Raw genomic sequence first — 27381 nt, 5'->3', positions numbered from 1 at the left:
TTGCAGCCCAACCATTCTGTTTTATTCTTAGGCCTGTCCTATTTAGACCGGCGCCCTGATTACCACAAACACACGTCAGCATTTCCTCGTCGTCCTTGTGCACGCTGTTTGCCACTGGCACAAGCAGAGCGAGACAAAAGGCAATGCAACGTTCGTTACCAGTCCTTTTCCTAACCATACCTGTATGTCCTGTTCCTCCTTATTCTCACTGCAGAGAAAAAAAACACTTCCACTAGCTTCCTTCAGCAGTCTAACTGATCCCATTGTGTCTACTAACAAAACCCACTCCAAACCTTTTATGACCCTCCCACAAAGGGCCAGTACTGTTAGAAAAGCTGAGTGTCCCTTAAGCAGCCTGCGGGGTGTAAATGAAAACAGCCTACTTGTGTGTCTTCCAAACTGGAGGTTAAGAGAGATGGCAGGGGTGCTCGCAGCACCTGGGCGAGGTCCTGCCGCTAATGAACGCTTCTTTTCATGGTCGCTGTTGCCCTGGCTGCTCTCCCATTTACCAACTCTTCCCCACCATATCTTGGCATCCGCTTGCCCTCCCCACGTCTCTCCACTTCTGCTCACCTTTCCTCCTCCGGCCCCGCCATAGATAAGGGTGGGAACACTGCTCAGGAACAGCCTCATCATTTCTGGAATGGATGAAGCAAAAAGAAGCTGCTGCTATCCGCCCCCACCCCAGCCCCCGCCGACTTAGCCACTCCACAGAGATCCTGGCATTTCCTCACGAGGCCTCCACAGGGGTAGGAGGCATGAGCAGCTGGGGGGCAATGAATCCATCCTGTACCTGCCTCCAGATTCAACACGACTTTTCCAAGGGCTATTGCGAGGGTCCAAAGAAACAAACTATTCTTTGCAAAATGTAAATGTCAGCTGTTATTTCAAAACTATAAATGTGAATCCTTGGCTGGGCCCGGGGGTTCACACCTGTAGTCCTGACCCTTTGGGAGGCCAAGGTGGGAGAATCGCTTGAGGCCAGGAGTAGGAAACCAGTCTGGGCAACAACGCGAGACCCTGTCTTTATTTAAAAAAAGGGAATTCTTATTTTTACTTTTCACTATCCCCAAATTTAAATAACTCCTGGTTGCTTATGAAAGTTCATCTGTTCTTGCCTGGCGGTCATGGAAAAGAAACGAGAAAGTTCAAACTGATCCTAGAATTTAAGACCATCCTGAAATGCCCCAAGCTATTTTTCCAACCCCTCTCCCTTTAGGAAGCCCTATATTCTCATCGGACTGCTCACTGCTCCGTTGCTCTCTGCCTAGGACACTCTTCCACTGCTTACCAGGTAATCAGAAGTAGGCCCATCCAGAGCTCAGCTCAGCTCTGACTCCTTCCCTGAGTGTGGCCCTGAAGCGTGCCCTACCTTCTCTTTTTTAAATGGATTTCAGGGAGTAACAAGGCAGGTGAACCTCAGGAGGCTGAACCTGTCGAGAAAAGAAGGGCTTGAGTGGCGCTGGGGTTTGAGACAGGAGCTGCGAGTGGGGAGCTAGGCCCTGAAAGGGCTAAGAAGAAGGACAGGGCAGCATTTCTATTTAACCCATCCTCCTCATCAGTCAGCATGGTCATCAGTCACTGTGGTCATCAGTCACCATGATCTGGGCCTCAGGCAGATGGATGGCCTGGCAGGGCAAGTGAGCTGTAATGTAGATTATCTTTGCAACACCCTAGAGCCACCATGACTGTTTTGACTTTTCATTCCTTTTCTTGCCTTGACGAAACCTGTTGCCTGTCACTAAAGAGATTCAGAGAAGCATTTGGGTTGGCTGCTTCTCAGAAAGCCTAGCCCTGGGATCAGTTCACCGTTTATTCATTAATAAAGCCGGAAACAAGTACATCTATTACCCTCAGAGCTTTTCTCTACGAAAGCCCATACACTTGTCTTAGGCAGTCTGATTTATCTACGTACAATGTCGTATTTGTAGACTCCAAGGCTCCTGTCATCCACTCTCTCTATTTTATAATGCTAGAAAGTCTTCCCAGTGAAAAGTAGAATACTGTATTCTAGAAATCAGCAGGGGACGTGTTGTTCTGCCTTCCAAAATATCTACCAGGAGTTCCAATGCAAAATGTCACCTTCTGGGACCCACGTTCTCATATTTTAGTCTTGGGCCCAGTTCTGCAGGTGTAGCTGTGTAGACCTCGTGAGCATTTATGTGTGAAAATCAGGCTACCAGACCCACCCCTTGACACCCAGCTTGCCTGAGCAATTCCCCAGCTGCAGCCCCTGGGTCTGCTCTGTACCATAATAACCCTTGCCTGCCTACACCAAGGGGTGTTCTGAAACCCAAGGCAGGGGAGATGCTCCCTGTCCTAAGATGGAGGCATCCTTAAGTAGAACCCTTCTGTGGTCCTGACCATCTGTAACAGACACAAAGGAAGTTTTCTTGGCCTTCCAGGCTGGAATCTATAGTTTTCTTATTCCCTGGAGCTGGCCTTCAACCCAGGGCCTGCCTCATGATTTCAGATTCTGCTCCTTGGTCTTTTTTTCTGTCTGGTCCAGGCTGCCTTCCAGGGCACTGATCTTAGCTTTCTCCTGCAGATTTCAGCACTTCCCCAGTAGAGACTCCCAGCCTGATGCTACGTGCCGTGTCCTGTACTTCACCTCCGGCCGCCAATCTGACCCTGACCCACTGAAGCCCCGGGACTGACACCGACCCAGAGATGGGCTGCAGGGCTCTTATGACTCATAAGACATCTATTTCATTTTTAAAGCCTTCTATATATTCTGATACCATTTTCTAAAGAAAAAGAGTAAGATTAAAATATAAAGTATTGATTTATGCATAGAAAGCTAAGAAAGCATACTAAACCTGAAAGTTTACAAAGTTTGGACAAAAATATAAGCTCAAGAAGAGTTTACATAAACCTGTGACGACTTTCTCCCGTCACCTCCACACTCCATCCATTCTGAACCACTCTGGGTCCCTGACTACATCAGGCTGCTTCTGGCCTCCATGCCTTTGTCATTATTTTTTCAAGTTCTTGGAACACGGAGGAACTTACCAAATGCTTGTTGAATAAATGCCCCACTTTACAGACTGCTTCCCTGGGGGCATCTAGCACACAGTCTTTAAAATATGTTGAATTCATGAATAAATAAATATCCATGCTGTGCTGCTTACAGAAACGAACACATTCTTAACTTTCGAGAAACCATTTATGGGAGAGATTATTATTTATCTTTCTCTTTATGCAGTCTTTAAAAAAGGTTGTGGTATGGGAAATCTTGCTGATGCTACAAATTGTAACAAAATGCCTTTCAGGGTTGTGCATGGAAGAACTGGTTTGTGGTTAAGAAGGGAACCTAGAGAAGAAATTGATTCATAATAGCTATGTTGGCATCCATGTTAAACTTGAGTCCTCTTGGCCATTTCTCTCCACAAACAAGGTTCAAAATACAAGTGTTTCTCTAAGAGAGAAAGGACTTTGTAGGGAATGAAGAGTTAAATTTCCAAAATAGTGTATGCTAAATAGCCTTTAAAAAATTCTTACTAAAAATACTTAAAATGCGGAAAATAAACAAAACACAAAACCACACACACACTTTTGAATACTTCATTTTTGCCAGCAAGAACAATGAGGGAGATTTGCAGAGGCTAAAAATGAAACAAACATGAGTCCAGATCAGTAAGAGAGAGCTGAGCATACTGGCTACGCATTCCAGCGACCAAAAGCTTCTGTCTTCAGAGCCATGCCAAATACCAGAGACAAAGCTAAGGGGCCATTCAAGCTGAGGACTCACTGCCAAGTAGGAGCCCTTTAAAATGAAATCTTGGTTTCAGGGGTTTTGGGGACTGGAGGTGTTAAGAATTCAGGCCTCAAATCTGCATGATAACTGGCTTATATATACACAGTTTCAGGGAATACAGATTTTCTTCTTTACTCAGCACCAAGACCAAGTGAGGATGTTGCCTTCTTGTACTCTCCCTGCCCCAGCTTTGCTGTCCAGCAGTCCAAGCTATCAAGAACCTTAAGAGATGGAAGGCATTTGTTCAGCCTGTCCAGAGTCACTGAAGCCTGGGCAGCACTGAGCTATCTACGAGAACGACTGAGTTTGTCCTTCCAGCATTAGCCAAGCAGGGGTGGCAATCTATCTCTCCCACCCCTGACCAACACAACCATGAAAAGGGACCAGAGAGAAAAATTAAGATTCAATGAACTTATCTGGAAATCAACAATCAGGAAAATTAGAAAGAAGTGACTTAAAAAAATTTTTTTAACCATGTGTGCATACGATTTGTTTAAAGCTCAGTGTTCTTTATATTTTGGATTCTATGCTGGTTGGTGGGGGTGTCAGTGGGCAGTGATATCACCTTTTAAATACTTACAGCACATTTCTGAGCTTGAGGGAAGAATATTTAAAGTCCAAGGAGAGAGCTCCTTTCTTTACATGCTGCCCTTCTGCATGATGCATGTACGTAGCATTGGGAGGATAGTGCCTGGCTTCTTGTAAAGGCACTAAAGATGTTGGTTTCTTTTCCTACAACTCAGAGGCTAGGACCACAGCAAGAACCAGGGTGATTGTGGATACCAAGCGTGTTGTGTTCCAAGGCCAGAGGGGTAGAGAGTAGAGTTAGGAGAAGAAGCTTTCATTCAGAGACACCTAGGGGCAGATTCTGTTAGAAACAGAATCCTTCTAGACCTGGAAGCAATGCCTAGCTTGTTTTCCCTTGGTCTAGAAACTAATTAGCTTTGCTTCTTGCTAACCCAGAGACAAGCAAAGGAGCCAATGCTGCTATTCTGATGCTGCCACAGCTAAGTCAGATCTTGACTTAGACTTAAGAAGTTAGGATAGTAACTAGCTGTGTTAGTTTAACATTTATAATGTCTCTTAGTTTCTTCCATCTTTTAGGCATTTCTTACCCAAACCAAGGACAGAAACATATTTTCATATTTCAGTCAAATACACCAGATCTCAGGGGTCACTTCGAGTCTCAGGTTTCTTCCTGAGAAACCCAGGAAAGACCAGGTTGTGGCAGCACAAACCAGAGCCCTATATGCAAAGAGGCAGGAGTGACTAGGGTCTCAGTCCCTTTCCATTGAGGCAATTTTTCTACTACCTCATGGAAACCAACCACTTTCCACCAGAAAAAAATTTCCATGGGCTGCCATCAGAATCAAAATCTGGTAGGCTGGTGATGTCCTGATCGGTGCCAAAATGGCATTTGTAAACAAAAAATAAAATTCTGAGGTCCCCCAACCATCTGAATGGAGCCCTCTTCTTGGCCAAGGGCATTCCAAAGTTAACCTGCAAAATTAGTTCAGGCTGTGATGGGAAGCAGAGGGGGTCAGATATGTCCCATTATACCCTCCTCTCTTTTGGAGTTCAAGAAAAGCCAACCAGCAGTACAAGCAACACAGGCTTTATCGGATAAAAAACATTTACAATCTATTCTCTCTGAAGCCTGCTACTCGGAGGCTTCATCTGCATAATAAATCCTTGGTCTCCACAACCCTTATCATAACCTAGAAGTTCCTTTCTATTGATAATAACTCTTTCAACCAATTGCAGGTCAGAACATTTTTAAATCTAACTGTGACCTTGAACCCCCCAACCCCCGTTTCAGATTGCCCCACCCATCTAGCTTGAACCTGGAAGGTGGTTTGAACATGTAAAGCTTATATGTATCGATTGATGTCTTACGACTTCCTAAAATGTATCAAAGCAAGCTGTACCCTAACCACCTTGGGCACATGTCATCGGGACCTCTGGAGGCTGTGTCATGGGCACATCCTTAACCTTGGCAAAATAACCTTTTTAAATGGGTGAAGACCTGTCTCAGCTACTTTTGGGCTCACACATTCCTTACATTAAATTCTGCTTCACCGTTCTGAAATGTGGTCCCCAGTTATAGGAGCTATCTTTTCCAGAAATTGGAAATGTAGTTCAACAATGGTCATGAGTGCTGCTTCCAGGTGTGAGAGATCTGAAAGGCATAGTTTGGCTTCATAGCTATTTGAATTTCTGGAATATATTGACAGTTGGAAAGACAATAGGTAATATAACTGAAATTAGAACAATCTTGATAAATCTGATGCATGTAGCTACGGTAAGGAGGCATCTTCTCTCAGTGTGTAAAGTGGATTGTACCTGCTTGGACAGCCAAATGAAACGTTTTCAGGATGCTGGTGCTCAGAAGCATACACCAGGGAAGGCTTTTAACTGGTTATAGCTAGCTTCCTCCTTCCCTGCCTCAGCGGCATAAGATGAGCAAGTTCATTCTTAGGACTTTTAAGTATTTTCTTTGTGATTTTATAATGTCATGTTTTCTGCTGGGACTGGGTCTTGGAAAGTGAAATGAACTATTTATTGCAAAGGAAAAGAAATAACCGGATAGGAGATAGAATGCAGGGATTGGGAGGGTAGGTACAGTGGATGGGGCCCTATATTTTCCCCTCTCCACTTCAAGTCCGGATATTCTCTGTAAATTCACTGATGTCCATGAAGCCCTGGGCACTGTAGAAAGACACATCTGAATTATTCAGGCCCGGCAGTGGTTGCTCACACCTGGAATCCCAGCACCTTGGGAGGCTGAGGTAGGAGGATAGCTTGAGGCCAGGAGTTCGAGATCAGCCTGGGCAACATACCTCATCTCCATAAAACAAATTAAAAAGTGTTATTCAGGCCCCAGAACTGCCTTTGTTCTTGAATTCCTTAGGGCAGATTCAAAGGGGATTATTATTTTTACATGTGGCTGCTAAGATTTCTGGGCCCTTTTTCAAACCCCTAAAAAATAGCTTTTTGGCAGGGAACAGTGGCTCATGCCTGTAATCCCAGCACTTTAGGAGGCCAAGGTGGGTGAATCGCTTGAGCCCACGAGTTCCAGACCAGCCTGGGTAACACGGTGAAACCCAGCCTCTACAAAAAATACAAAAATTAGCTGGGTATGGTGGCACGCACTTGTAGTCCCAGCTAGTCGGGAAGCTGAGATAGAAGGATTGCTTAAGCCCAGGAGGCAGAAGTTGCAGTGAGCCAAGATCATGCCACTGCACCCCGGTCTGGGTGACAGAGCAAGACCTTGTTAAAAAAAAAAAAAAAAAAAAAGAAGCTTTTTCTTATCCGCTTTACCAATTTAACAGTATTATCAAGAATCTATAACTTCATTATTGTTCCTTCAGGCACTTGAGGAACAAGGGAACAAAGTAATAGCATGAAGTCCCCAGTGACATACAGGATCCTGTCAGTGCTCTTGTGAACTACACAGACTCCTTCTTTAGTGTATGGCTTCCCTCCAGACAACTTTTCAGGGAAATTAGTGGCCATATGCATCGGAAACTGCCCCTGTGCCCTCATTATACCAAGTACATTTCTCTATCACAAATTTGTCACATTGTATTGAAATTATCTGGTCATACATTTGTGTCTCCTTTAGTCTCCTCTAAGTTACTCAAGAACAGGGACCATGTCTTTTCATTTTTGTGTAACAGGATGTTACCTTTACAGTTTCAACTGAGGTTCCAAGATACAATAGATGCTACATATGAAAGTGAGGTGCTACATCACTATGCAGGATTTAAAAAGGGAATCGTTAAAGAACAGAACGTAAAAAATGAAAACAAAAGAAATTATAAAATGAAAAAAAAAGAAAAAAAAACTAACTAAATAAAAAGGGGGCCTTTGACAATCATTTCCATAATTCTTACCCACCTCATTCACTTTTACAATTATTTCCATGGTGCTTAGCTGTCTCACTCAGATGAAGGCTATTAAAAGGCCTCAGAGTAAGATCAGATTTGGGAAGATAATTCTTTGGGGAATTTTTTTTTCTGTGCTATGTGACCATCCTCCTGCCCTTCTCTAACACACAAATACAGCGCTTAGCTTGAAGAGCTTGTAATGTGTTCTTGATGGGGTCAGGTGGGGGACACCATGGATTCGAATTTAAATCACACTTGAGAAATTCAATATGATCTAGAACAGATCAGAGACAGAGAGAGAGAGAGAGAGAGAAGGATAGAGACAAACAGACAGACAGAGAGAGAGAGCAGAGAGCTGTGAGTCGCCACTCTCTTATGAGGCGAGTAATGTACATCCTGCCCCAAGGCAGATATCCTAGAACCATGTGCAGTCCTCACCAATAGGATTACCTGGGAGAGGGGACTGAGCAGTGAGAGTCACGTGTGAAGTGGACTTTTGGGGAATACGGGGCTGAGACAGTATCAGGCAGTTGAAGGTGAAGCCAGGTTTTCATCAGAGGCTTCAGAAGTTTCATCACGTATTTCTAGACATGCACTTTAGAAGGTCAGAGAGAGATAAAAAGAAATTATTCCTTTGATTATAACTACTGGTCATGCAGAATCAATTCCTCAATCACGTTTATTTCCGTAAGTGTCAGACATCATGCCTGACTCATCCTAGGAGTCTGACGACTGCTAAACTGAGCTAACCTGATTTTGGAACAGATTCTACTACTGTACCAAAATATGTCCATGACACAGCCCAACTGAATGGCAGCCTTTTTTTTCCCCAAGATCCTTCAGGCCATTGAAAGAAGTTCATATTTTTATATCAGGGTAATGACTCCTTCAATTATACTTTTGGGTAGGCTTTATGTGAACGACTTTAGGTAGTTTTATGTGAACAATTACAATTAACTAAATATAAACACACATTTAAAAATCCATGCTTGATTATTATATATAAGTAAAGATAGCTTTCTAACTCCAGAGATACAATGTTATTATAACTCATATAAAGTCCAGATATCTGTGGTCTACGTTTTGACAGCATCACAGTAAATAAAGTATCAACTTAGCCGAAAAGTTTAGGTGAAATCAATGAATATTTAGAAAAATTTCAAAGACGTTACATGGATAACGCACAGCGAAAATCCGTCTTGAAAAGATCCTCTTTGCCAACTTCCACCCTTCGTATTAGCTCCTTCAAACTTTTCCCTTCCTAGAATTTCCTCAAAACTCTCTCTGAAGTTCACTCTCTACTCTCTTCTCCTCTATGTCCACCCTGCTGCCTATTTTATTGTCCCCCACCTGCAGGTCCATTGTCCTCTGTCCTTTCTCTCATTTCCTTTTCAGTCTTCTCTGCAAGGTTTACTCCACTGAACTCATAATTGTGAGTTGGAGAATGTGGCGATTTAGCATAAAGTGCTAAATTTTCATGAGAAGTTGGGTAGAGAAAGAAAGGCTATGACTATCTAATTGCTTTTCCCTGTCATTCCATGAAAGGGAGACTTAGCAAAACTCAGCATCAGGAGTAAGAGGAAGAGATGACCTGTTTTACTCACTCTGAGGCCCGGCAGAGGTGGACTTCCTTCACCCCCAAATAACTCTCGTCTTTAGCTTGATAACCAAGTGAAATTTTAGAACAAGGAAGTTATTTATTTGCTTTTGTTCCTGATTAAAATATTTAGTATAGGCCGGGCGTGGTGGCTCACGTCTGTAATCCCAGCACTTTGGGAGGCTGAGGCGGGTGGATCATGAGGTCAAGAGATCGAGACCATCCTGGTCAACATGGTGAAACCCCGTCTCTACTAAAGATACAAAACATTAGCTGGGCATGGTGGTGCGTGCCTGTAATCCCAGCTACTCAGGAGGCTGAGGCAGGAGAATTGCCGGAACCCAGGAGGTGGAGGTTGCGGTGAGCCGAGATCGAGCCATTGCACTCCAGCCTGGGTAACAAGAGTGAAACTCCATCTCAAAAAAAAAAAAAAAAAAAATTAGTATAATGTTCAACTCATTGGTTATTGATAGCTGGGTAAATGAGTGTGTTAGTGACCTTACTGGGAGTAGAGTTGGGTGGTAAATTAAGAGAAAAGCAGCTAAGAAGAGGGACATCAGTAAAATGGCGGGATAGGAGAATGCTCACTCATATTCTCCCACAGCAGTGATCATTTGGCAACCACTGGAGGATACAAGGGCCCTTTTGGGAGCTTGGAATCCAAGTAGGAGGTTGCAAAACCCCGGTGAAGCCCAAGACCAGGGAGGCAGGCTTGTGCCTTGGCGGCAGACTCACCCACCACAAGCTACAGATTCAGAAACAGCCTCATCCTCTGTAAATCCAGCTACAACTTCATTTGGTCTTGGTCCTGCCACCAGCAACATCAGCCGAGGAACCCAGGAGATGTCACAGACACTAGCACCTCAGGTAACAGGCCCATTGATCTTGTTCCCATCTGTGAACCGCAGAGCAGCCTATGACCCAGTGCTAGTCCCTCTCTACTGTGCTCCTGGAGCAGTCCTGTTCACTTGACCTGATGGGAGACGCAGCTGTCTGTGCCCATGGAGACAAATCTGACAATCTTGGTCCGACTGAGGATTCTGAAGCAGCCCTATGACCTACCTCCAGCACTTCTCAGGCTCTGGCCTCCCTTGGCAGTCCTAACCACCCAAGAACCTGGCAGGAGGCATGCCCATCCAGATCTGCAGAGGTAGGCCTGAAAACCTTGGTCTCAACTTTGGATGCTGAAGGAACTCTGTGACTTGGTTTCAGCCCCTCCTAGCCAAAGACCAGAGCCAATGCTGCCTGCTTACTCACCCAGCAGGTTTCCTCCCAGAGACTTGGCAGGAGTCATAGCCATATACGTACCTGATAACAAGCCCACCATCTGCAGGCCTAACTGCAGGCCCAAAGCAGACCTTTGCCTCAGTATCAGCCCTACTGACTGAAATCTAGGACTCCTCCAGATAGGATCCATACCTACCCAAGCCACGGGTAACGGGCCCACCAACAGCGGACCCCCACAGCAGACCCAGGAAGAGTTATGTAACTTGACTCCAACCCTGCTTAACTACAATCCTGGAGGGAATACCATCAGCTCAGGGAACGGACAGGCAAATGTCCTTACCAGCCAAAACCAATCCATAAAGTCTAAGACAGATATTTGCTCCTTGCAATACCTAAACCCCAATACAGTATAAGAAGAATTAGGCAAACATTACAACACCAAAGAAACTTGTGAAACTTCAGCAACCAACTCAAAATATCAAAATCCAGTAATTGCCTGACAAAAATTTAAAATAATCATCTTAAAGAAGCTCAGTGAGATGCAAGAGAACACAGACAGACAATTAAACAAAATAAGAAAAACAATGCATAAAAAGAAGAGTTTAATAAAGAAATAAAAACCATAAATTTCTATTTCTAGGTCCTTGAGGAAGTGCCACACTGTCTTCCACAATGGTTGAACTAATTTACACTCCCACCAACAGTGTAAAAGTGTTCCTATTTCTCCACATCCTCTCCAGCATCTGTTGTCTCCAGATTTTTTAATGATCGCCATTCTAGCTGGCGTGAGGTAGTATCTCAATGTGGTTTTGTTTTCCATTTCTCTAATGACCAGTGATGATGAGCATTTTTTCATATGTTTGTTGGCCTCATACATGCCTTTTTTTGAAAAGTGTCTGTTCATATCCTTCACCCACTTTTGAATGGGCTTGTTTGTTTTTTTTCTTGTAAATCTGTTTTAGTTCTCTGCAATTCTGGATATTAGCCCTTTGTCAGATAGGTAGATTGCAAAATCTTTTTCTCATTCTGTTGTTTTTTTTTAAAAGTACAATCTAACTCTTTTAGATGCTGTGCAAACAGGCATCTCTCCATTTAATGCTCCTATAAAGCTGATAACTTAAATACTTTCCTGGTTCAGTGGTTTGCATTTTCAGAAGAGCTCTCACAAAAAGAGTAGTACCCAAGTGAATATGTGCTAGAAATTAGAGTTAACTTGTTTTTCTTAGTTTAAGTGAGTGAGCATGTTTTTCATAAGTCGATACATGGCTCACAAGCTACCCCAGGCAATGATTAGAGAGCAGCCTCAGTTCCAGAGAGCCCAAGTGAGCAGCACCTGGAGCCCCTAGAATTTTCTGATAAACAGAAATCTTCCTTCGCAGTTTGACACCTTTGGGGAATGTTAATGAAAGCCACCATCTTGCAACTCACTTCTTTACAATTTTATTTGCCTTAAGGGTAGAAAATTGCGAAGCTAGCAGGAGCCTCTACTCATATTAAGAAGATTCTCTTGCAGTTCACAAGCTTTCTGCCTTGGAAAGTCATCATTGACTTTTAGACAGCATGTTTATTAAGATAAGTACAATATGCTCGGGTCAGTATTAGTGAAACTATAAGTACTTATTTGCTAAGCCCATAAAAGCCAAGCATTTCATTGATCTAGTAATTTGTCTACTAGAAAATATCAATGTAGAAATATGAGATAAGAGATTTATCATGCACTTAAAGAGAAGTAGCAATGTCCACACCTCCTCCCCTTTCTCATTTGTCTCAGAGAACTCAGGATATATTATAAGGATGTTTTGACTTTTACAGTAGACATATGTGAGGCAGAATGGGGTCTGGAGGCAGGGAACATAGGGCCCATTCATGCTGACTTCCTAGAACTAAATGAAATGGAAACACTTCAGCTATAATAGGAAATATCCTCTCCATGTACATAGGGGATTCACTGAGGAAATGACTTTTAAACTTTACTTCATCCTTTTCATTTATATAGGGCATGCACGAAGGAACCAATGGAAACCTCTAGAGAGTATTTCAGCCTCTGAAAATTCTGTAAGCATTACACCCCTATGCTTGGCCTGCTCCCACCCTGTGGAGCATACTTTTATTTTCAATAAATCTCTGCCTTTGTTGCTTTATTCTTTCTTTGCTTTGTTTGTGTGTTTTGTCCAACTCTTTGTTCAAGACACCAAGAACCTGGACACGCTCCACCAGTAGCATATTTATACCTTCCACCGGTAACAAAATGAGATGTAAGGATCTAAGAGATAGCCTGGCTTGTTCAAGCTTTCCCAGTGTTTGCTTTTTCAGTGAATCTAAGTCAAGGGCTGTACTTCCATTTACATCATGAGAAAGCAATAGGCTTGTTCTTATGCCTCCTAGTAACGGTGTTTGTAGCAACGCCCCTGAGAGTCCAAGAATTTCTTCTGTAGGTACACTCACTCTGGGCACTGCCTTCTACTGCAAGGGCACAAAACTGTCAGGGCTCCATTTAATGTCGCTTCAACCTTAGCCAGCTACAGTTAACCACTTTAATTAAATTAACATGTGCTCTCACAGGGAAGCCCCACCCTACCTTTCAACTCTCATCTTCCACTTCCCTGAAGTATCACAACTATTTCTACACATGTCTAACAATTGCTAGATGACCAGATCAGATCTTCATGGTGACATCAAAATGCCTACTCACTCTCTAGAGAACTGGTCATACTAAAAGCATGTGAATGACAGACAGCCTTATTAAAGGCTTGTGTCATATGTGAATGACAGGCAAACCTGTTAAAGGATCTCTTATGGGAAGAATTCCAGATAGTGGGACAGTGGAGTAAAAAAAGAAAAAAAAAAGTAGAAGCACTGGGGGTTTAGTACCGGCCAGGCATTGTTTCACTGTATTCTCATTTTACCCCCATCCAACATTTCCACTCCCTGTCTTGGACGTTTGGCTCCAGTGGCTGCAGAAAAACGAATTCACGCTCTGACTACGTGTGCCTTCAGCATCCACATTCTCTATAGAGGCATGGGCGGCACGGTACATCTCCTCCCACATCCACATCAGTGTAACCCACCCGGTAGCTGTAAGCAAATGAAACGAACACCTATAAACTAAGATGAGAATAACATCTCGAAAGATAAAGCAATTAAAATTATAACGAGACGACAGTCAAAACAATACCCATGTTTGTTTAGTATCTATCATTTGAGAAATAAGAAGTGACCTATTAATATCACCTCATGAATCCTCCCTACACTTTTATGAGAGAGGAAAGAGCATAGGTTAGTTACAAAAAAGGCCAATGTTGGGGAAGGTGAATCAAGAAAGCATTACTGTAGAAGGGGAAGGCCTGAAAAATAGGATGACTTTGAATATCAAAGATGGGACGGCATTCCTGGGAAGTAAAAATACGAGCCTGCCCTTGATTCCTGGGCATCTGCTCAGCCAGCATCTATGTCCAGTTTGGAAGGTGGGAGAAGGCCCCAGATGCTGTTCCTGGGTCCCTCATTCATGTGCTTTGGTCTCCTCAAGGTTCCTATTCTTTTGTAACTACCCCAGTGCCTACTTTCTTTAAGGTGTCTTGATGTATATGAACAAGTATTATTTTTAAAGGGATTACATTTTCATAGTTTGGGTGAATCACAATTAAACAACAGTTTTTTAAGTCTGTAGGATATTTTAAAGCCTTTAGTATGCTAATATGCATAATGATGCCCTAGAGAAATATATATTAGGTCAAATCCTTTAAAATGACCATTTTTCTTTTTCATTATTTTTTGAGATGGAGTCTTGCTCTGTTGCCCAGGCTGCAGTGCAATGGTGCGATCTCTGCTCACTGCAACTTCTGCCTGCAGGGCTCAAGCAATTCTCCTGCCTCAGCCTCCTGAGTAGCTGGGATTACAGGCGCCCACCACCATGCCCAGCTAGTTTTGAATTTTTAGTAGAGACAGTATTTCGCCATGTTGGGCAGGCTGGTCTTGAACTTCTGACCTCAAGGAATCCACCCACCTTGGCCTCTCAAAGTGCTGTGATTACAGGCGTGAGCCACAGCACCCAGCCTGAAACATCATTTTAATAAGTCAAAAATAATTCAACATGGGCAATACCATATGGTCCAACCTAATATTATTCAGCACTTCCAAATCTGCTTAACTACAGAACTCCTCTGGGGAACATTTGGTGGCAGTATGGGTGTTCTCAAAACTCACTGTGGGAATCACTGTCTAAGGCACTTAAACGCAAAGACTGCAAACAGAGTCATGCGTGTTGCTTGGACCTTGTTGCTTCTCACATTCAACTGGATAATGAATGGGCTGGAAGGACCTTTAAAAGGCAGATGGGGGAATCCCACCGAGCCTTGGGGCTGGGTTTCCAAGAAGGCTGGCTTATTATAGCATATCCTAATCTAATAAAAGTGTAGAAATGCACGCTACTCTACAGAGTTATAACTGCTGCAGTATTAAGAAGCAAGAATTCTTTTTTTTTTTAGATGGAGTTTTGCGCTTGTTTCCCAGGCTGGAGTGCAGTGGTGTGATCTCGACTCACCGCAACCTCTGCCTCCTGGGTTCAAGCGATTCTCCTGCTTCAGCCTCCCTAGTAGCTGAGATTACAGGTGCCTGCTACCACACCTGGCTAATTTTTTGTAGTTTTAGTAGAGATGGGGTTTTGCCATGTTGGGCAGGCTGGTCTTAAACTCCTGTCTTCATGATCTGTCCGCCTCGGCCTCCCAAAGTGGTAGGATTACAGGCATGAGCCACCGCGCCAGGCCACAAGGATTCTTTTAACAGTAAAATTGCTTTAAATTTTTGTTTTAATGCAAACAGTTTTCACAGAAAAAGCAGAAGCATAAAAGCACACACATTGTATTAACAACTATGTAAAAACCATTCACAGCTGGGCTTGAAAAGGGCAAAAACAACAAAGAAAACAGTCATTTATAAGGATAGAACAATAGGCCAGTCATGGGGGCTCATTCCTATAATTCCAGTACCTTGGGAGGCTGAAGTGGGAGGACTGCTTGAGCCCAGGAGTTTTTGAGGCCAGGATGGACAATACAGGGAGACTCTTTTCCAAAGTTTGTGTTTAAGTTGGTTATTTGTGTTGCTGTACAGGATCTTACAGCAACACCATTTACAAATGATAATTAGCTTTTCCAGCAAGGCCCCCAAAATCTGTCGGATTCCAATGTTTTAGACATTCTGCAAATTTATTTATTTGTTTGTTTATTTTGAGGCAGGATCTCACTTTGTCACCCAGGCTGCAGTGCAGTGGTGCAATCTCAGCCCACTGCAACCTCCATCTCCCAGGATCAAGCAATCTTCCATGTCAGCCTTCTGAGTAGCTGGAACTACAGGCATAATCCCACCTCCTACGCCAGGCTAATTTTTGGGGTTTATTTGTTTGTTGTTTGCTGGGGTACAGGAGGTAGAGACAAGGTTTCTCCATGTTGCCTAGGCAGGCCTTGAATTCCTGGGCTGAAGTGATCTGCCTGCCTTGGCCTCCCAAAGTGCTTGAATTATAGGTATAAACCATCCTGCCCAGACAATTCTATACATTTATAATGGGAAAGGAAAATAGTAGAACAATAATCCTATCATAAATGCACAACTATGGCATAGAATCCACTCTCGTCGGTTAATTTAGGGAACTAGCTCCCATTTATAAAGCTGTGTCTGCAGGAAAATATCTTCCTGGTCTTGCTTGGGTTACTGTCCCAGAAGCCCCTCAGCAGCCTCTTGGTGGAGAATGAGATTGTCATTGCCCAAGGGACTTCCTCTGGCCAGGCATTTAGACAAAGCCTGGCCTGCGGCATCGTGGGGCTGCTGACCAGAAAGGCACAGTAACTCAGGATTATGGCTTCTCCCCAGGGCTCTGTGGGAGACTCCCTCCATGTAGGGAATATTCTGGAATCCTAATCTCCCCCTTTCCCTGCACGCATCCCACCCCCAAATGCAGCCTTTTTTCTAGGTTCTGAGCCAGCAGCAATTTGCAAACCTATCCCTAATATTCCTTGCATACTGTCCTTCTGAAGGAGATGGCTATGGAGAAGCACCCACAGAGCTGGCCCCAAGGTGAAGGTGACCACTGGGGACGGGGTTGAGGGTAAGCTTAAAAACTTGGCTTGTTTTGCTAAATTCCCATGACCCTATATTAAGGTCATTAGACAAAGATCCTCTGGCCTAAGGCCAATAAAATGACACCGTGACATTCCCATCAAATCTGGCTGCTTCTCTTTTGGCTGCAAAGAGATCATTACTACTTAGTTCCTTTTCAGAAAATGGAAGAAAGAAGGAAGAGGCTGGAAGGCAGGTTCATTGGATGAGCAGAAGTGAGATCAAATCTCAGCTTCTTGCCTCGAGTAATTCCTCATCCAACTCTCTCCTGCCTCAGGGCTTTCCACCAGGACCTGTTTGGGAACCTTATCTCAGGCTTTAAGGGCTTATGGCAGGGGCTCCTCTGGATGCGGAAAGAAATTCCCTCCCACACAGTACTTGCTATTACATGACTTACCCTATCATGCCTCATGAGACTTTATGAAGCATCTGCCAACCACTTTAAAGGGTAGTTGTTCCCATACTGTTATATTCTGTTCCTGAACACTTAGGTGTTTTGGCAAAAGGTAGGGTCAGTCATCAAAGAGAGGGAGTGGATGAAAGGTGTGTCCTTGCATCTGACTGCAGAGCCTGGTGGCTCTGAGTTGTGGGGGCAGCAGAGGAGAAAAGCTGCCACCCGCAACTGGGTATAGAGAAATGGAGACAGAGAGCAGCCGGCCCGATGTCAGGAGTGAGGGGGAGAGCAGCAGATAGGGGAGTGTAGTGTCATGGAAACCAAGGCAAGAAAGTGTTTCAAGGAGGTGGTGGGGACATCTGTGTTGAATGCTGAAGTGAAGACAAGATAAGAACAGAGGTGTAAACATCAGACTCAGCAATGTGGAGGTGATTAGAAGCACTGACAGGAACAGTATCTTGGAATCATGTGGACAAAATTCCTCTAAAGTTGAAGAGAGAATAAGAATATGTTGCTAAGTGCTTTATGTCTTAGTTTACGTAATTCCTACAACAATCTTGTAGATTCTAATTCCTCATGTAATTCCTACAACAATGATGTAGATTCTAATATTATCCCCATTTTACAGGTGAGGAATCCAGGCACAGGGAGGAGAACTAAATTGCCCAAGGTCACACAGCTAGAAAACGGCAGAGTTGGACGGACCCAGGCGACCTGGCTCTAGTTTGTGCTTGAAACCTCTATACCTCATTCTCCTTCCGCAACGCCAAGAAACCAGGAGGAGCACTCACTCCAGATGACACTAGCAACAAATGCTAAAAGGAAAAAAAGAGAGATGGGGTGGGTAGCTGGGGAGGTTGTGGGGATGAGAGAGGCTTTTCTTTTAAAATAGAAAATCCTGATACACGGGTTGCATGCTGATGGGAATAATAGAGGTGCAGAGGAGAGATGGATGATGTCGGCTGGAGGAGGTGTTTGTGAGCTGGGAGATGAGATGGATCCAGACCACAGAGGGGCTGACCTTTGATAGGAGCTGAGCAAATCCTCTGGCACCAGGAGGGGAGGCAGAGAAAAGGGGCACCGATGAGTGTAGCAGGTACTTTGGGATGTGAAAAGATGAAGGAGTACCTGTCTGCTGGTTTCTGTCTTCTCAGTGGAAGGCAGAGCGAGATAATTGTCTGAGACTGGGGTGGAGAGAAGGGATGAGGGTTGCAAGAGGATTGAAGAGGGAAGAGAGGTGTGAAATGGCCGTTCTGGGGGTTAAAGTGCCAAAAAAAAAAAAAAAAAAAAACACGAGGAGACGAGGCAGGAAGCTACAGGAGACAATTCCTACATTTTATGGATGCACTTTCTGTCTCTCATATCTTCCGTGGTTTTTATCTATGAAATTTTTCATTTTAAATTGCAGAGAAAGAAAAAGGAAAAGCTGCCTGCCCTCTCTCCCATGACTGCTGTGCTGGCAGCAGCAGGAACACATCTGAAGCGATGTGATAGGAAATCTGAAGCACTGCAGGAAGGTGGTTTGGGATTGCGAAAGGCACTTACAGAGAGAAATACAGCCTGCGTTTCTTACCTGCAGAAACTTCGTGGCTTTCCTTTGCATTCATCAAGACCCGTCTGCAGCTCTTGAGCACATTTCTTAAAGAAGAACGTGGAATGATAAATGACCCCAGGTGAAATTTATATCTATCTGGATTAAATCCTCGTGCTTTTCTGGAGGAATCAGGGACACAGAGACGCTGCTAATACAGCGCTTCTTGAACTTGGATGTGCCTGAGAGTCACCTGGAGGGCTTGTTACACCACAGATTGCCAGGCCCTGCCCTCAGAGTTTCTGATTCTTTGCAGGATGGGGGCAATGAGAATTTTCATTTCTAATAGTTCCCAGATGATGTGGATGCTGCCAGTTGGAAGACCTTTTTTTTTTTTTTTTTTTTTTTTTTTTTTGAGACGGAGTTTCGCTCTTGTTACCCAGGCTGGAGTGCAATGGCGCGATCTCGGCTCACTGCAACCTCCCACCTCCTGGGTTCAGGCAATTCTCCTGCCTCAGCCTCCCGAGTAGCTGGGACTACAGGTGTGCACCACCACGCCCAGCTAATTTTTATATTTTTAGTAGAGATGGGGCTTCACTTTGTTGACCAGGATGGGAAGACCATACTTTGAACATTGAATTTGGACGGGGAAGGCCTTAGTGTTCACCTAGTTCACCACCTCCGGTGGCAGAGGATTTCCTCACACCTCACAGAACAAGGACAAGAAAGAGGGTATCTGAATCCGTTGAAATCTCAGAAGATTTCAGACACAAAATGCGCTTAAGCCCAGCTGCTATTGGTGGACTTGTCATTCCTCTCCCTCCCTCCAAGTCTCTGTCTTTCTGCAAAAACATCGGAGGGAGTAATTTGAGAGTGATTAACACCTCAAGCGCTAACTATATATGAGATGCTGCTATGAGCTCTTTACTTGTATTAACTCACTTAGTCTTTATAACAGCCCTGTGACCTGGGTGCCATTATTGTTAATGCCCAATTTACTGATGAGGTAATGAAGGCACAGAGAAGTTAAGTAACTTCCTTGAGGTCACCCAGCGAGGAAGTAGAGAGCTGGAATACATCCACAGATCAGACGAACTCCAGTATCCAGGTTATTTCCACCCTTTCATATGGCAAAAGTAAGTATGTATGAAGTCTTGGTCTCTCTGATTTGTGGATTGTTGGTGCTTAGGTAAAGTGTGGTCCACTGGGGTCCAACACAATTCTTAGCTAGGGTACTGAGCAATATCGGATCAGTAAAAAAACCCTGTTCTGCCGTTCTTGAATGCATGACCCTTGGACAAGCTGCATACTTTTTTTTTTCTGAGACGGAGTTTCGCTCTTGTTACCGAGGCTGGAGTGCAAAGGCGCAATCTCGGCTCACCGCAACCTCCGCCTCCTGGGTTCAGGCAATTCTCCTGCCTCAGCCTCCTGAGTAGCTGGGACTACAGACACGTGCCACCATGCCCAGCTAATTTTTTGTATTTTTAGTAGAGACAGGGTTTCACCATGTTGACCAGGATGGTCTCGATCTCTTGACCTCGTGATCCACCTGCCTCGGCCTCCCAAAGTGCTGGGATTACAGGCTTGAGCCACTGCACCCAGCTGAAGCTACATACTTTATACTGATTATCCCATTCATAAAATGAGGCATACTGACTTTCCGAATTTTTAAGCTCTGAGAGCATACACACACACACACACACACACACACACACACAGACACATATACATATTTGTGTGTACATATATGCTTTCAGAGCTTCATGAAATCGAAGTTAACAAATTTTTATGGAGAGCCAACCATGTACCATGGATTGACGAGGGAGTTGCAAGCAATAAGTATAGCATATATATGTGTGTATATCTGTGTATATGTATATATACAGACACATATATGTATGCATATATATGTGTATGATGAACCCTAAGGCCTTCCCCATCCAAATTCAATGTTCAAAGTATGGTCTTCCAACCAGCAGCATCCACATTATCTGGGAACTATTAAAATGAAAATTCTCGTATACACATATATATGTATACATATATGCACATATGTGTGTATACATATATGTGTGTACATATATATGTCTGTACATACACATATATGTGTGTGTATGTATATACATATATGTGTGTGTGCATATGTGTATACATATATGTGTGTGTACATACACATATATGTGTATGTATGTATATACATATATATGTGTGTGTACATGTGTGTATACATATACACACATATGTATAAACATACATACACACATACACACACACACATAAATATGAGACAGAGAGAGAGAGAGAGAGAGAGAGAGAGAGAGAGAGAGAGAGAAGGTCTCACTCTATCACCCAGACTGGAGTGCAGTAACACCAATGACGGTTCACTGCAGCTTTAACCTCATTGGCTCAAGCAATTCTCCCATCTCAGTCCCCAGTGGCTGAGACTACAGGTATGTATCACCACACCTTGCTGATTTTTGTAGAAATGGGGTTTCACCATATTGCTCACGTTTGTCTCGAACTTCCAGACTCCTGTGATCCACCTCCCTCGGCCTCCCAAAACGCTGAGATTACGGTTGTGAGCCACCGTGCCAAGCCAGCATAGAATTCTTACTGAGTTGTAATCAACCTTACTCCTGCACTCATTCATCTAGAGCAGGCGTCCCCAAACTTTTTACACAGGGGGCCAGTTCACTGTCCCTCAGACCGTTGGAGGGCCGCCACATACTGTGCTCCTCTCACTGACCACCAATGAAAGAGGTGCCCCTTCCCGAAGTGCGGCGGGGGGGGGGCGGATAAATGGCCTCAGGGGGCTGCACCCGGCCTGCGGGCCGTAGTTTGGGGACACCTGGTCTAAAGCAGCCGCCTGAAGCAACACAGACCTGCAATCGGCAGGCTCCAGCCACTTCTGGGAACAGCTCCCACCTCGGCCACCTAAGAATTATCCTGCCCAACAGTCACCGAGGAGGTGCGTGTTTGCCAGTGATGAGGGGTGCTGCTTAAGTAGCAAGAGAATAAGCATGGCTGACTAGAAAGGTAATTTTTCAATAAAAGTCACTGTAGAGGACTAAGTAGTCACATGTTGGTTGCTGCCATTGGCTGGCTAGGAGACATTAAGCAAGGTAACTTGCCTCAGCATTTGCACCTGTGAAGTGGAGATAATTAGGATAACTAGGACTGAGACAATGTAGCTAATTAATCATCACTACCTGCGTGCGTGGTCACAGTTGCATTGCTCCGGTTGTTCCCTGAGGTTGTTGTTCTTGGTTTCAGCAGTGCCTCATCAGAGATCTCGATGCTGAGCTTATACACACAAGGACCTCCCAGACACAGCTCACCCACCCTGAACCTCTTCACCGGTTTTTAATGCTCTATACTGGCATTAAAAGAGTCAGACATTTAGTAAGAAGTTTAAATCCTAGTTTAGAAAAGGATTGTGTTTCAGACTCATGACAACAAAAGGTGTGGTGGACTTTATTATTATTTTTTTGTAGAATAAGAATCTGGAGAACTCTATCAGTATTCTCTAGAGTTCTGTTAGAGCTAACTGAACTGACGAGATCCCCTGGGGCAATTAATCCAAAGTATACTCTCATTGCAACATCTATTTCAGTGTCAGAGTGCCAGTGGAGTCACGACATTGAAGTTAACAAATTAAGAGCCAACAATGTACTACGGATTGTAGAGAGAGTTGCAAGCAATAAGTATACCAATTGCTAACCTTTATGAAGCTCCTAGGATGTGCCCAGAACATGATGATCACATGTCATTCATACGGCCCTAGGAGTTATGTACTATTATCTGCCCCATTTCATAAATAGGGCAATTGAAGCTCTTCGAGGGTAAACGCTCGTGGCAGCACAAGGCTTTGAATCCAGATGCATAGCCATAGTGCTGCGTTGCCTCCCTGCAGCCATGAGCAAGACAGAGCCCCGACCCTCAAGCCGCTAATGCTGGTGAGGGAAACAGCCATCAGGGACAGATACTCATCAACATGGCTGGCTGTGGACATAAGAGGGGCAATTGACGGCCACTAGAAAGATCCTGTAAGACTTTAAAGTGGAGGTGGCATTTGAGCTGAATATTGAAAGAAATGAGTAGCATTGCAACAGGTGGAGATGGTGGAAAAGCGTAATAACACTCAGAAAATAATCTACCCCTGATGGTGGCAGGAACACAGATGCCACCTACTTAAGTCTCTCTTCCGATGCACAATTTATCTCATTTTGCAGATTCCTGTCCTGTTCACAGGATAGACTCAGAGGGTTCTGAAGGCTCAGATTTTATAGGCTCAGGAAAGCTGAAAGTTGGATGCCAATATGGCCTGTGATGAGCTCTCCTCACCCAGGCTCAAGCAAGATTTTCTTACCAGGCAAGCTTCCGTAATGTTGCCAGGCACTGTTTTATCCAGCCCTCAAAGTCTGAGATGTCTGAGCCAGGCACCAGCTTGCAAACTTAGGAGAAATGGAAAACCAAAATTCCAAAGCAGACTCCCTGAGGCTCCTGGTTCTAGGCTCCCTCATTCTCTACTTCATCCATCTTCTTCTGGTAGAAAGATCCCTGCTCCTTCCTCCTCAGTAGCTTCCTTCCTGTGACATGCTATTATGAATCCCATTGTCACTAGTGATTTCAGAAGAAACAGAGCCAAAGTTTATGAATCACTAGCCCTGCATGTTCCATGAAACTCCATTCTGTTGACATCCATTCATTTCTATCCTGGCCTCTTGTTACCTTTCTTACCATTTATTCTCAGCTCTTTCCTTGACCCCCCTCTTCCTCTGCCCACCTTTGAATGTTGGTGTTCTCTATCCTGGACCCTTGCTTCTCTCCCTCCATGTGCTCTCCTTAGAAGCCTCCCCCTGTGACTATTCCTTGCCCTTGAGCTGTTCTCACTCAGATGTCTATCCCCAGCCCTGCCCTCTCCACGTTTTAGCCTCATGCCTTCTGCTGCCCAGGGAGCATCCCCATCTGAAGGTCCCAGGGGGATCTGAAGTTCAATACATTAACCAGCTCTCCTCTCTCTTCCTTGTCCCCAAGTCACTGCCCCCAATCCAGAAACATGGAAGTCATTCTAGGATCTGCCCCTTGCCTCATCTACTCTTATTCTGCAGCTTCCTACCTGCCACTCCAATCATTGATCAAATGTCGCCAGCTTTAAGCCCAGCGTTTCCTGGATCCATTTTCCTCCCATGGTTCTTCACTGTCACGCTCATCTATGCCAGGTCCCTATCATTCTGTATTCTCTGTCCACAACTGTTTCCAAACTCTTCTTCTGGCCTCCAGGCTTGCTGCCCACCTGAGATGAAAACCACCAAGGCTGCCCTGCTTCAGAGCCTGTAAGGGCTCCTCATTACCGCAAATCCCCGTTCTGAGTCCAATGAAGAAGGCCCAGTGTGACCTGGTGTGACCTCTCGGCCTCATCTCCCGGAATTCCCTGCCTCATGACTTCAAGTCATGATGATGTAGAGTGGTGTGCAGCTTTCTCACACACCGTGCTTATTCATGAGTTGTGTTGTATTTGATTTAATTCTGTTTCCCCTACCTGGATGGCCTCTTCCAACCTTCTTCACCTGGGTCATACAAACTCATTATACAAGACACAGCCCACCCATCCTCTGGCTCAGAAACCCTCCCAAAGCCTTGGGTGAGGAAAGTGCTCCCCTTGCAACCTGTGTTTATTGTCTCAGGACGTATGGGCGGCATGTTACAGTTGTTATTGGGGAGTCTTTCTCCCCTATTACGTTATGATCTTGACAGCATCTTAGTCACCTTTGCCCCATTGTCTAGTGCAATGTTCAGGACATAGTAAGTGCTCGGTTAATATTGTTGACTGGAACTTAACCCCCTCAGAGCAAGGATTGTCTACCCTTGTCCTCCTAGCAGGCACTCGGCAAATGTTCCATGAGCGAATGCTGCTGCTCTTGACGGCCGTGATGGGGACTGGGGAACACACTCAGCTCCTAAGTGTGCAAAGAGGCCAGGCACGATGGAAACTGCACATCGGCACTCCAGCCCTGAGCAGCACGCGTGCACAGAGTGAGATCTGAAGGAATTCAGCTCTCGGGCAATGATTCATACTCAGGAGAATAACTCACCAGGTCTGCAGAGGACAGCAGTCCCTTTCGTGAGCATTCCTGCATCACCACAGTCATGATCACCTCCAGGAGAGGTGTATTTTATGAATGAAAGCCATTATGACAGAGGAAGAGGGCCAAGAGCTCCCCGGGGCAGGCTCCACCTGCATCCCTGAGACTAGCTTTCAGAACCCTGCTCCCCGCTGAAGCTGCTCATCAGCCCTCTTCCTGGAGGCCCCTTGCACATGGACATGGAGGTCCATGCCACCCTCATGGACAGTCTCTGCGTCTGAAACTGCAGAGCGTGAATAGCTAACACGGCATGCAGGGGCCAACAAGAGGAGCCTCTGTCAATTCCAATGGGTTTCTGAAGGGTGAGGGATCTGAATTTTGAACACCCACCTCCTGCTAATCCTCCAGCAAAACCAGTCAGGCTGGTTGCAGTGCATTATGAGAGAGCCCACACATCCCAGCCGACCTCCAACAACGGAACCATTTGTTGCAGGAGGAACGCTTCATGTCCTTGGGATCAGGCTGGGGGAATGGGGTGCATGGGGAGCTGGGACTGGCAAGAGCAGGGGCAAGGGTGGCAGGGGGAAAGAGCTTGGGATTTCAGAGCAAGATCCCCTCATGCACAGCTGCACATTCGCCTGCGCTTAACTTCTCTGAGGTGACAACGAGCCTTCACAAGGCAGTGGTGGACACGCTGTTCTAAGGTGTTTAGTGCAAGGCGGGGAAGGAGGCGCTTGCAAAACACTGGCTCCTCTGACACAGGTGCTTCTTAGGGACGTCCTCTCAGGGCAGAAAGATCTAGAGGGAAGACCCCTGCTACCCACTGCTTCTCCTGGAGTGCAGTGCCCTAGGCAGGCACAGGGTCAGGAGGAGGGGTTCGGCTTCAGCCGCCCCTGGCAGCCCTGCGGAGCCCTCACCCCTGCTACGCGGCGGGTGAATTCAGATCAACGTGAGTCGAGTGGGGGGAACTGACATTTTGTTTCAAGGAAAAGAATTTTCTAGGCTGCCCCTGGGAAGGAACATTACTCAGTCTCTTCACAAACTTTTCACTGTAGAGCTGAGGATTCCTTTCCTCTCTCCTTCCCTCTCTTCTTCCTTTTGTGGGAAAAGAAACAGAAATAGGAGGACTGGTCCTTCAAACAACCTCTAGAACCAACAAGTACCAGTCTCCCTAAACGCTGTCCGGAGTTGGGACTGACATTGAACGTGCCATTTCAAGAAAGTCCTGCACTAACCGTCTCTTTCCTTCTGGGATGGGAAATGCTGTTCCGAGGGGAAAAGAGGCAACCAGAATGCAGCTCAGGAGAGAAGCAAAAGGTAGGGGAGGGAACTTGCTTCCTGCTTCCTCTCTGGGGAGTTCAGCAAGCAAGATCTCCTCTCCAAGGAGCTCCAAGAAAACTAGGGACCCCATCCTTGAGCTGGGCGGGGTCTGGGGAGGGGTGCTAGTGTGAATTGCTCAGGAGTAGCAAGAAATCACACCCACAGAGAAGAACCAAAGCACATTCTCCTCCTTCACCCTGGGCGCTATACCCCTGCCACCTCCTGTACCCCTGCCACTGTCATAGTCATGGATTTCCTGCCATCCCACCCCACAGCCCATGCCAGCCTGCTCAGTGCCCCCATGGTGCTGGCAGCCTTGACATCTCAGGGGAGTGCCCAGCCTGGCACACACTCCCCTCAGTCCAAGCTGCCCAGCAAGTGCCAGCTGTCCATGACAGGCCACCAGCCAGAAACCTCCCTAACCCTGAACAGGTGCCCTGAGCAGCTGAGGTGAGATGTTAAGTCAAGTCCGGTGAGGCTCTTGTCTGGCCGTTCTCCTGCTGGCCCAATGCTGGATCAGATAAAATTATAGGTGGGGTCCTACGGGACAGCCCAGCAGTGCTCAGCACCCCCAAAAGACCTCACTGCTGTTCCCTTCACCCATAAGGAGAGAGAGAGGAGTACGCTACCTCCAGAAGAGGATCTGCCCGAGGGAAGCCATGGCTGGGGAAGGTTCCCAGCGTTTCTGGGTCCCGGCTGAGTGGAGCTGCTGCTGCTCTCCTCGGTGACTCACAGCCAGCTCCCGTGTGCTGGTCTTAAATAGTGTGCTCAGGCCGGGAGTGGTGCGTGCAGCTGTGGATGGCTCAGGTATGAGGAAACGGTGTGGCTATGCAGAATTCCCTGCAGACACAGCCAGCCAAGCCAAGGGCCAGAGTTGCCTTTCTGAGCCTTGACTTTGGGAGAGGGTGAGGAGTGAAGGCTTCCCAGGCCCTTGCTTCAGGGCTTGTATTCAGCACGGTTTTTTTCCTGACTGTGGAAGGGAGGGAGATTTCATCTCAAAATAAGAAGGACTGGAACAACTCAAAGTGTCAGGCTAGGCTAGGAGCCTGGAGCCCAGGAGTCCCCGTTCCCGATGGTAGCTGATGCTTAGACCGAGGCTGGGTCACCACTGGTCAGGTCTCTCATGGAGGAGACACATGCTGGGAAACCTAAGGAAAGCCATGAGCTGAAGTGACAAGACCACTGAGTTTGTCACTCCAGACTGAACCCACCTAGGTCTCCTGAGATGCCCAGCTGGATGCGCAATTGTCTTCCAGTTTCATTTCAGTGGAATGGGGAGAGGGCCAGCCCCTCCCACCTTGCAATTTTTTTGAGACTCCAGAAAGACACTGAATGTGCTCTGCTTCAGCTGCCCCTCTCTCTGGAGACCCCAATACCCAGAAGCTATTGCTGTCCAAGGTGAGTGGGTCAGCAAAAATCGCCAACATTTCACCCAGCAGATTGCCAGCTAGGCAAGACCCTCATTAAAGCC

At 45.5% G+C, this 27381-nt stretch overlaps 1 protein-coding gene across 1 annotated transcript in view; it reads right to left on the bottom strand.

Annotated features, from left to right (window-relative positions):
* VTCN1 (V-set domain containing T cell activation inhibitor 1) overlaps positions 1 to 26690 on the bottom strand; it is a 60663-nt gene extending 33973 nt beyond the window's left edge. Inside the window, exon 1 of the mRNA XM_003933526.4 lies at positions 26540 to 26690. Within this exon, the coding sequence (XP_003933575.1) occupies positions 26540 to 26571 (32 nt within the window). The 5' untranslated portion in view covers positions 26572 to 26690. The remainder of the gene's footprint in view (positions 1 to 26539) is intronic.
* Between the last annotated feature and the right edge of the window lie 691 nt (positions 26691 to 27381).

The sequence above is a fragment of the Saimiri boliviensis genome, chromosome 11, assembly GCF_048565385.1.
Source record: "Saimiri boliviensis isolate mSaiBol1 chromosome 11, mSaiBol1.pri, whole genome shotgun sequence".
NCBI classification, from domain to species: Eukaryota; Metazoa; Chordata; class Mammalia; order Primates; family Cebidae; genus Saimiri; species Saimiri boliviensis.
This window is presented reverse-complemented; position numbering and strand designations above follow the sequence as displayed.